General features: G+C 37.5%; 2 protein-coding genes and 1 long non-coding RNA gene across 4 annotated transcripts in view; 2 read left to right on the forward strand and 1 right to left on the reverse strand.

Annotated features, from left to right (window-relative positions):
* Window positions 1-12,014, forward strand: part of LOC126377396 (zwei Ig domain protein zig-8-like) — a 467,377-nt gene that overhangs the window by 452,789 nt on the left and 2,574 nt on the right. For both annotated transcript variants that reach the window (XM_050025130.1, XM_050025129.1), the window contains one exon: window positions 3,579-3,776. In XM_050025130.1, coding sequence (XP_049881087.1) covers window positions 3,579-3,776 — 198 coding nt within the window. The remainder of the gene's footprint in view (window positions 1-3,578; window positions 3,777-12,014) is intronic.
* Window positions 1-12,014, forward strand: part of LOC126377444 (uncharacterized) — a 175,830-nt gene that overhangs the window by 124,546 nt on the left and 39,270 nt on the right. The gene's annotated exons all lie outside the window — the stretch shown is intronic.
* LOC126377399 (uncharacterized) lies at window positions 5,891-9,695 on the reverse strand. Its single transcript, XM_050025133.1, has 2 exons — window positions 8,812-9,695; window positions 5,891-6,026 (listed from the first exon to the last, which is right to left on the reverse strand). The coding sequence occupies exons 1-2, from the start codon at window positions 9,617-9,619 to the stop codon at window positions 6,013-6,015; spliced, it is 822 nt and encodes a 273-aa protein (XP_049881090.1). The 5' UTR covers window positions 9,620-9,695; the 3' UTR covers window positions 5,891-6,012.

The following is a 12,014-nucleotide window of genomic DNA, read 5'->3' on the forward strand; positions in this document are numbered from 1 at the left end:
ACTGATGCAGCCTCCATAATGACTTATTCTATTCTAGCTTATAATAACACCATTCATTCTACGACAGGCCTCGCACCCTTTGAAATAGTTTTCGGTCACACCAGTGTTAATCAGGCGTTTGATATAAATTTTGAAAAAACATATACCCAACAATTGCTAAAAGATCATCACAAGCGCATGAAATATTTATACAATTACATTAGTAAGGACATGTTAGAAAAGAAGGAAAAAATTAGGAAACAGAAAGGTGGCGAAGCTGTACCAAATTTAGAAGTAGGCGACATTATATTCAGTAAAGATATTAACACACGAAAAAGTAAAGATAAGGCCCGGTATCAAAAGGTAAAGGTAATAGGTCCAACAGATAGAAATGTCGTACCCGTACAAAGAGGCGCCAAGGAAACAAGGATTCCAATTAAAAATGTTAAACGTCCTCCACAGGTGGTGCTTAAGCCTGATGGTTCTGTACCTTCAGATGAGCCACAGCCTTCAACTTCAAAACATTAAGGACAACCCCGGGATATTGCCTGTCAAGTTGGGACAAGCATATCGACAAGAAGATAAATGGACAGTTATTAAAGTTTTAGATTTGAATGATATAAAGGAAACCCTTAAATTTAACGTTAATAAGTTTTTAGAGTTTGATAAATTGGTAGATGTTAATAAACCTTTTTCACATGAGTTTTATAATATAAGGTTACACGCGTATGATTTGTATAATATAACCATTAACAAATTCAGGCAACTTGTTCCGTCTAGCAGATTTAAGAGAGGCATCCTAAACCCTCTTGGTTCTTTAATAAAAGTAGTCACAGGGAATCTAGACCATGAAGACGCGATTAAATATGACAAATTGATCTCTGAACTTAAAGGCAATCAAATACATACAGAAAAGAAATTAATTATTGTATCTAAAATGTTAGATGGTTTAATAAATAGCACCGAGACATTACATAATAACACGTTAATATTAGACGAACGTCTTAAACGTATAGAAAAAATTGTTAAATACATAGCATCGAAAGAAAATAACTCCGTTTATAATACATATATGTTAAGCTTGTTCAAACTGTTCATTGGAAACTTCAGAACTATATACTTGACTATTAGTGAAATTGAAACTGTTTTAGCCTTGAGTAAAGTCTCAGTGTTACACCAATCCATCATAAATTCAGATGAGTTTCTCAAAATACTGGAATCTGTAGCCAAGTATGATAATTTAGTATATCCTGTAAACCTAAATAACTTGATAAAAATTGAAAAAAACTATAGTTGTTAAGTCATATATGAAAGAAAATCAGATTACGTTCATTTTAGAAATTCCTTTAATAGATGGAAATATTTATAATTATTTTAAAATTTATTCATTACCCATGTTTAAGCCATCAACAAACCTTACCTATGTTATAATTCCTAAATATCCTTACCTTTTGGCGAAAGGTCCGAAATACCACCCCATCAACAGTCCCTGCGACGAGCTAGCCCCGGGACAGTTCCTGTGCAAGGAGAATGACCAGGTTATTTATCCTGAACGAACCTGTGTTGAGCAGCTGATGCGGTTTCATTCTAATCTCACCCTCTGCAGAGTTTACCCTGTCCACGTGGAAGATATCAAGATCCAGAGGATCGATCCTGCCAATTGGATTGTCTACACCAGGAGCAGCCAAATACTTACTGAAAAATGTAATGACGACACAATCAAAAGACAGATTCAGGGTACTTACCTTATTTCCAATGCTGAAGACTGCGAACTCTACATAGAGAACTTTAAATTAAACCGCCGGAGGTCCATTGCTGCCGATTTCCATTTCAAGGTTACACCCGTAATTGGTTTACCTAAGCCCGACTTCCTGAAGATGAACGTTACCACGGAATTATCTAAGGTGGACATTAAAGGCGTGTCTTTGGATAACTTGAAGCATCTCTCTAACGTATTAAACAGTGAAAGGTTTAACAGTGATATCAGTGAAAGTGAAATAATAGACACTCGTAGTGTGAGCTTAGCTACTATATTCCTTTATGTAATCTTAATTATAAGTATCATTACTATTATTATATGGAAATTTAAAGTTTTCAATTTTACACGAAATCACCAAGACTCAAAATCGTCGGATGATTTCGTGCTTGAGGAGGGAGGAGTTATGCCACCCCTAGCCCGAAGAACGGTGACAGTGCATGCTGCCTAGAACAGCATGTCAGCACATTCTGTAGACAGACCACCGCGGTGGCCTGACTCCCACGCTTTCCTCTTAGATTTAGCTAGAACTTTAAGTTAGCATTAAAATCATTCATGTAGCGCATCCGACTCTGTGCACATGTCTCGCCGTACTTTAAGTTTTATTTTAATATACATTTAACTAATTCAAATTCATTAGTTTCTTTTTAAAAATAGTGTCCCGCGCTCCCGAAACTTGACTATGTATATATTTGTTTTGTGTTAATATTTATGTCCTCCAGCATAATATATATTTTACTTTTTTATGTATTTTTTTAATTATCTGTTTTTTAAATTTTATTATTTAGTTATCTAATAAACGATTACGTTGTCCTACTTTGCAAATGTTGTGTGCACCTATAATTGGCTTATGTAACAGTCTAATTCCTGATGTAACTTTTATTTTATTTAATGTTTTATTATATAAGCTGTTGGTGTACCTTTTTTATAAATAAAAAAAATAAAATATATATATATATTAATCCAAATGTAAACATTCCTCACATAGAAAGAACCCTTTCTCTTAGTATCCCACGAAACATTCAAAATAATATTATTTCCTTTACAAAATTATACTTAAATACCAGATCGCGTGTTTTTCGTGTCCTTCCAAGTACCACTTAAAAAATACCTAGCATTCAGTTAACAATTTCTGTGAAACAAGTAAGTCGTTTATTTTGCAATTATGTTCACCTTTCATAGATGATTTACATGAAAAAATGGTGGTGTTTTCGTTCATAGATTATTTTAAATTTTGTATTCATATTCATATTCATATATTTATTTGTATTTATCATACATTGTCATTATTTATCTATCATACATTATTAACATTAAGTTTAGTTGAACATCATTATTTTATAAAAAAAAACAATTTAAATTATATACTTAATTCAAGATATTTTGTGTAACAATAAGTAGTTAATATTTAATAAGAACTAGATCAGAACACTTCACTATTCATTCATCAATGAACTCCTTAACGCTATAGTAAGCTTTTTGTGTGAGTAGCACTTTTAATTTACCAATGAAACTTGCATCAGTAGGTACATCCTTCAGATCCTTCGGTAACTTATTGTAGATGCGCGGCCCCATAACACTATATGTAGGCAATGTTTAAAAAAAAATGTTTTAAATGTGTTATATTCTAAATTTAAAAAGTCTTTGGAGGATTTTATAACCAGTGTTAATAATTACGAAGCAATTAATAATTTGTGAAAAGATAAATATAATGTTTTAAATGTATAACGTTCTAAATCTAAAAAGTTTTTGGAAGATTCTATCACCAATAATATAGATAAAGATAATGATAATGATGGTAAGGATAAAGTTTATAAAAGTAAACCATATTTATTGTCCACAGGATCAAAACTAATAGAGTATAAGGAGGTAGAGGCGAACGACATAATTGAAGAGCCGAGAATCAAACTGCGGACAGAATGGACGGAGCAGCTTACGTCATTGCTGACTATCGAGAAGTTGCTGCCGAGTGACAGCGGGAACTACAGCTGTGTACCAACTATGGCTGAAGCTGCTTCTGTTAATGTTCATGTTATTAATGGTAAGCATCTTATACGTTCTTATAGTCGTAACTACTTACATAGTCACAACCATACCCACCCTAGCACACACTACACAGTAACATGGGTGGGTATGGATTTTAATTGGGGTAATGAAAATGGAGGCGATTACTCCACCGACAAAAGCGCAGCTCTTAAATAAAGAGAGAGAGAGAGAGAGAGAGAGAGAGTAAAAATTGGACGGAAGACAAGAGGGAAACCACTGCCCTAAAAAGTAGCATTAAAAATGCTACACCGACAAGAGCGTGGCTTTTAAATTAATGATGATGACGATGAGTATAATCCGTAAAATACGAAGTAACTGGATCATAAATTACTTTCATCAATGAAGGTGACTTTTGACCGCTTGTTTCTGAGACTTTGGTAGAAATTGTAACTTGGAAATCTACGATCGATAAAATTTTAATACACTTACGGGCAATATCTTAACTTGAAGATGTTCTAACCGAAATTAAGCCGAAATCCATTGAAGCTATCAAATCGTGACCATCAAGCTACAGGCAGTAACGGCACAGGCCTTTCAGCTATAAAATCGAACCCAAGGCCTCGAACATTACTGATAATTATTTTTAAATGAGACTAGTCATTATCTTAATGGAACTTGGAAGTCCTTAACAAAGTGCTCTGGCATTTTTATACAAATGATGTAAGTTAAAAGGGTTATTGTTACTCAAAAGATTATAATAGATATTTGTTAGACTGTTCACATATTATAATAACATTTTCATGTCATTGTTATGTATTCATGAGAATTATTCGTCTAAAGTTTTTAAAAAAAGTATAGCGTTGATATTTCTCACATTTGTTTTTTTATTTATTTATTTATTTTCATAGATAATTGATATCACGTGGTTTAAGGATTTTCAAGGATTTATGCCCGGCAATAGACACGCGCCCTAGCGTAGAGTACTATACACCTCTGCCTACCCCTATGGGGATGCAGGCGTGATGCTATGTTACATTTATTTTTTATCAATACATCTAGTAAATTATACACTTAATTCTATAAAACAGTGAACATGATAATGATTTAACTGAATTCATATTTTCATTCATTTTCGATTGTAAACTCAATCGCTTTAAAACCTATTTTGTACAATGCATGTTTATATATCGAGTGATAGTAAAATTCACAATCGAATGAACTGAAACATTTATCGCTTGAAACACTGGTATAAAACTCACCACAAACTGTTATTTAAATCGCAACATTATACATAATAGCACAGAAAAATATTACTAGGCGCACTGCATTTTTCTGCACCAAACGTATCGGACTAAAATCAACGTTATCTGTTGTGTAATAGTATTTATAATTCCTCACAAAACTAAAAGAAGCACGTTATCTTAATAAATAAGACTCCAAAATAATAAAAATAAAACTTTGAAAACTCAAGCCCGACTACAGAAAAATCACGCTATAAAAAGTATGTGTTAGGTATCGACGGTACGCAAGTGAAACAACCGGTGGTTACAAACAGACTCGTTTATTCAATGCGCGCGAGGCGCGTTCTCCTAATGATGTATGTAGGTCTACTTACATATACAACATCTTTCCTCTCTTAATTAGGACTTACTAATAATATAACAATTCAGAAAAAGCGCCTGAAATCTATCCTGGGACGTGAACGCAACACTCTTTGAGGATTTGCAGTTAGATCATTATCTGCGTTTGTTTCTGCCTCATGGAAGTCTTCATCTGCCGAGACACAATCCTCTGTCACACCCGTCTCATTTTCTTCCTTCCTCTCCCCTTGCTCTTGTTCTCTTGCGTTGAGCGGCGTATCTAGTGATGATGTCGGAGGTGCCGATGGTCCAAGCGGCGTATTTGGACTGAATATGTCTGTGGCAGCCATGGTAGGTGATAGCGTAGACACAGATGGCTGTGGAGAATGTGGCGGCGGCGGTGGCATCGACGGCGGTGATGGCGGCGGCGTGACGGAACGCGGTGACGACGGCAACGACGGTGGTGAGTATGGTGTGTTTATTTGTGTATACGTTTTGTCACAGTCCCTTGTATCTACGATCTTTCCCTTATATAATACTAATTGATTTATATGTTTACGATAACACTTTTTTGTTTCCTTGTCCATAACTAAATACAATACGTTACCTATGCGTTTTTGTATAACCCCTAATTTCCATTTGAATTTGTTATTACAAAACTGTTTGTACAATACATTGGTTTCTGGTTCATATTGTTTTTTTATCTCCGCCTTAAGTTGTGTAGACTGTTGGTTTGGCAAAAAGCAATGTGAATCCGTAGGCGAGGATGCGAGTGATGATGTAGGCAATATTAAGTCTAAACGAGAGTTCAGTTTATGGCCGTACAATATCTGTGCGGGAGAAGAACCAGTAGCACTGTGTTGTGAATTGCGGTAACAAAATAAATATTGTAATAACTTTAATTTTGATTCCCTAATATTTGAACTAGACAGCAAACTTGCTTTAATTCCCTTTTTAACGATTTTTACATAACTTTCAGCCTGGCCATTGCTGGCTGGATGAAACGGTGGTGATGTTATGTGTGTTATGCCATTGGAATCACAGAAAGCTCTGAACTCATGTGAACAAAAAGCTGTGCCATTGTCACTCACAATATTCCTTGGTATTCCGTACCTAGACATGAAATCGGACAGTTTATCTATGACGGCCGCAGATGTAGTTGTATTTGCCATATCATAAACTTCTGGCCACTTTGAATACGCATCCACCAACACTAAATACATTCGTCCATTGCATGGCCCAAGAAAGTCTATATGCACTCGATGGAATGCGCGCGGTGAGTATGGCCAGGAAGCGGGCGGCTCGCGCGGCGGCGACGGCCGCAACTGTATGCACAGATTGCACGACGCGATCATCTCCTCTACAGCCTTGTCCACACCCGGAAACCAGAACCTTGAACGAACCTCTGCTTTCGTTTTAACGATACCGAGGTGTGAACGATGAGTTTCTAATAAAACTCGTTCTCTTAGCGCGCAGGAATCACCACTTTGTGACCTCTCATTATACATCCACATTCTACTGATAATTGGGATTTACATAAATAGTAAGGTGCAATATGCGAGTTTGGCACTTTTCGTGGCCAACCATTCGTGATGTAATTCGCAACTTCACATAAAATAGCATCCTTACTAGTCGCATGACTCAGCTCGGCCAAGGTCACAGGTAAGCTTCCGTCAATCACAAAACAAACGTAAGCGGCGCGGTCGCATAACTCGGAGCTCGAATTGTAATCTATTTCCTCTCGCTCACTCTCACAGGAACCGACCTGATTCGCGCGTGATAAAAAGTCTGCTATATTGTCAGCACTACGCACGTATTCTATTACATAATTGTAACCACTTAGAAACATCGCATATCTTTGCAGTCGATTAGCCGTTACTTCGGGGATTCCTTTGTACGGCCCAAATATAGAAATAAGCGGCTTATGATCGGTACGTAGTATAAACGGTATTGACCTACCATATAGGTATTGGTGAAAACGACGTATACCAAAAATTATAGCTGTGGCCTCTTTTTGAATCTGGGAGTAGCGTTTTTCTGCGGAGTTCAACGTTCGAGATGCGAATGATACTGGCCTTTCCTGACCCTCCTTATTTTTTTGCGACAAAATCGCTCCTAACCCGGTAGGAGAAGCATCGACAGTAAGAATGAGTTTTGCATCCGGGTCGAAATGGGCAAGAACTTGTTCTGAAGACAAACATTCTTTAATTTTTTCAAATGCTATTTTGTGACTGTCATTCCACGACCATTTAGTGCCTTTTTTAAGAAGGTCATATAAAGGACTAAGTAAAGAAGATGCATTAGGAACAAAGTTTCTATAATAGTTAACTAAACCTAAAAAAGATTGAAGCTGTGTGACATTAGCGGGTGAACTGGCTTTGACAATTGCTTCAATTTTTTCCGGTGATTTCTTTAAACCATGTTTGTTAATAACATAGCCCAAATAGCTAACTTCATCCATGTAAAACTCGCATTTTTCCTGCTGTAAGGTGAGGCCGGCCTCTTGCAGGGTGCGCAGTACTTTAGTGAGACGTGCGGCGTGCTCGGCATCGTCGCGGCCCGTCACCAGCACGTCGTCCAGCAAGCACAGCACCCCCTCCATCCCCGCCAGCAGCGACTCCATGGCTCGCTGGAACACTGCCGGAGCACTCGCTAGCCCGAAGACTAAACGTGTAAACTTAAACAATCCGCGGTGTGTGTTTATACAAGTCAACTTTTGCGATGCCTCTTCCAACTCGAACTGATTGTAGGCCATAGACAGGTCTAACTTTGTAAACTTATTACCACCATGTAATTTGGAAAACAGCTCGTTTGCTGTTGGCAGAGGAAATTGCTCAACCACTAATTGTTTATTAATACTGACTGAGAAATCGGCACAAATACGAATATCTCCGTTTTTCTTTAAAACCGGTACTATTGGTGACGCGAATTCGGCATGGTCGATGGGTTCAAGAATACCTAATTTGACGAGCCTATCCAGTTCTTTGTCAACTTTAGCACGTAACGCAAACGCGATCGGTCGTGCTTTAAAAAAAACGGGTTTTGTGCTTTCTTTTACACGTAACTGCACTTGATATTTATTAAAACATCCCAGTCTATCAGAAAACAAGTGTGGAAATGACGTTTTGAGTTGTGTTACACTTAATAAGTTTTTTCCTTGACAGTACTTAACTGGAGTTAATTCTAACTGAAATGACGAGATAAAATCCCTGCCTAGAAGGGGTGGGCCGCCATCACACACAACATGCACGTCCAACGTGTGCGTGCAGCCATCATAACACACATCCAGACGTATCATTCCAACACACTTTATGTTATCACCAGAATAACTAATTAGTTTTTTCCGTGAAGGTAACAATGGCACGTCTTTAAAATGCGATTTCCACATGACTTCAGGAATTACAGTAACAGCTGATCCGCTATCTATCTCAAATTTGAGGGGTAAACCGCGTATATATACAGTTTCTACCATTGGTTCGCCTCTCAGTGAACGAATGTTGAACACCTTACCATCATCACCGACGTCCTCCCCTCCGGCTACATTTTCTACGTAGTTCACTTTGGTCGATGGACACATCCTACGCAAATGACCTTTAGAATTACACTTCCGACACACGTAATCAGAATACCGACATTCCGAGGACTTGTGATTAGTATAACCGCACACTGTACACTTTTGCTTTCCGGGTACTCCACTTTTCACATGTTTACTTCCCTGCGAAATCTTGTTTACTATGTCCGAGTGCACAACGAGTGTCCCGGCAGCAGCGCCCACGCTAGCCGCAGCGGCGGCCTTGGCGCTGCACAAGTTCTCTGCGAATTCCACAGCCTTGGCCAGTGTAAGATCTGTCATGTCCATTGCATACAGTTTTTCTTTTTCGACACCGGGTCGCAACCCCATTATAAATCGGTCTCGCAATGTCTCCTCGACATTACTGAAAGAGCAATTCGCGGTTAAACCGCGCAGCCTTGCCGCCCATTGCGAGTGAGTTTCACCCAGCTGTTGTGTCGAGGCATAAAAGTTGTGTCGGTCACCAAACCCCGTGCGCTTTGGATTAAAATGCTTATCGAGTAATCCAAGTATATCTTCGTACGGCACCGACTGTAGATCTTTAGGTAAGGCTAAATCCGCAGCGAGTCTGTAGGTACCCTCCGATAATGCACTTAGCAATATCGCTCGTCTCTTTATTCCACTTACGTCCGTACTATTCGTTATGTCGTTCGCTACAAACCACTGTGTCAATCTACTGCGATAGGTTTTCCAGTCTTGTACAGTGTGGTCGAACGTAGTAAGAATTCCAAATACAGAAGTAGACATTTTTTTTTTCTCACTATATAACGCGGGTAAGTATGCTCGTCGCCACTGTTAGGTATCGACGGTACGCAAGTGAAACAACCGGTGGTTACAAACAGACTCGTTTATTCAATGCGCGCGAGGCGCGTTCTCCTAATGATGTATGTAGGTCTACTTACATATACAACAGTATGAAACAAGAAAATATTATCTTCTATTCTCGATTCTGGTTAATATGTACCCCAGCAACGGGAAAATAGGTAATTATCACGTGAACAACGCCAGCTATCGTGTGTTTGGGGAACTTCTATTGGAAAAAGCCTCATTATTATTTTTGATGGACATATCAATCCACCACCCGGAGGGATAACACTGCCCTATTTTTCCCTAAAAAGTAGCATGGAGAATAGGTACTACACCGACAAGAGCGTGGCCCTTAAATTAGTGATGATGACATCTCATACATTCATTTTGATATTGGTTTCCGTTATCTTTTGCAGCTTAGCTCAGACCCCTATAACACTGATTATACCTACATAACATAGAATCAAACCGCAAACAAGAATTGAGCTTACCTGATGAATGCCTAAACATTTTGAAATCCTATCAATCACATCAGAGTGTGATTTGTGAATAAATCGCTATGCATTTGGAACGCTGAAACATATCAAAAGGGGAAATTTTCAATGGGAATAGCATTGAATTCGGTTTTAATTGGCAACATAGACAACTGTGTATGAGAGTGTAAGGTAAACTGCCCTAATATGGAGGGTTTCCGCAACGTTTTGAATCAAGTAAAAATAATAACCATTTGTAATCAGGTAAATATCAGGTATAAATGTATATGTATATCTAAAATAGAGTTGATTCGCGTTGGTTTCTGTTTTTTTATCTCTTAAAAGAACCGTTATTTCACATCTATGTCACACTTTTTATATAGAGGCATACTCACGTAATAGGACGTCATAAAGCCTAATGGAAGAGGTACCTGAAAGTACGTACCTCAGAATTAGGAAAAATTCTTACGTTTAGTAAGCCTAATTGCCAACCAGAAGGAATGTAAGAAAGTCATTTCTATGACAACATTATACTGGATACGAAAATGTAAGAAAGAACTTACTTAACAGCTATAGAAAATATAACTTATTGATCAATTAAAATTTCTTTTTTATGGGATTCATTTATAACAAACATTATAGAAGGAAAAATTGAAGGGAAGAGAGGAAGGGGTAGACCAATAAAAGAGAAGGTGCAGGTCGTGTCGTATTGGGAGGTGAAGGTTTTGGCGGGAAGAAGAGAGGAATGGCGGTTACTCCACGGACAAGAGCGCAGCTCTTAAATAGAGAGAGAGATGGGATATGGAATTTAATTGATAAAACGTAGTTTCAAGGATTTGTGCCCGGTTAATGGCAAAGCTCGCCCCCTATTACACGGGACATAAACACAGCTGGCGAGAAGAGGTATTATACTATAGAGGTAGTATATACTCGTATACTGCCTACATGTATTCAGGCGTAACGTTATAACAACATAACATAACAAATACTTTATTGCACAAAAAGGAAAAAGCAAAATAAGTACAAAACAAAAAAAATGAAAGAAAAGTATATTAATAAATAATAAAAAAATATAATGAATATATTGTAATTTAATTAGAAGCGAATTAATCAAAATACAAAACAAAAAAAAACGAATGAATAGTATATGAATAAATAAAAATAAAGAATAATGAATATATTGTAATTTAATTAGAAGCGAATTAATCAAAATACAAAACAAAAAAACGAATGAATAGTATATGAATAAATAATAAAAAATAATAATGAATATATTATAATTTAATTAGAAGCGAATTAATCTTCATCTTTTACCTTTTACTCTATCCCGTTTTTCAAGCAATTAGCTTACCTAACCTGAAGATTTGAGAGCTCCTCTGCTGAACTGGGAGTAAAAAAAAACATAGAATGTGTTCTGCTGCCTTTCCTCTCGTGCATGTCGTAAAAGCCGACAAAGGGAAAGCGTCCTACCAAAAATGGTGAATCTATATGGGCGATAGGCTGATCCCCTATCACCATACGGTTCATCATTATCCACCTTAGGACTATGTATCAAAAGTGGCTGCAAATAGTCTTCTGATTATTTGTGGCTCTGCCCACCCCTTCGGGGAACATGGGCGTGAGTTTATGTATGTATGTATGTCTATGATCAAGTGGTTGAGTGTTAGGCTCACGATCCGGAGGTCCATGGTTGGAATATCACAAAAGTCACTTTGTGATCCCTAGTTTGGTTAGGACACTGCAGGCTGATCACCCGATTGTCCGAAAGTAAGATGATCCAGGCTTCCGAGGCATGTTAAGCAGTCGGTCCCAGAAGTAGCTTACTTAAGTAAATAGTAATTTACTGTAAGTTGTAATATGTT

This window comes from Pectinophora gossypiella, chromosome 23 (assembly GCF_024362695.1).
Source record: "Pectinophora gossypiella chromosome 23, ilPecGoss1.1, whole genome shotgun sequence".
NCBI lineage: Eukaryota > Metazoa > Arthropoda > Insecta > Lepidoptera > Gelechiidae > Pectinophora > Pectinophora gossypiella.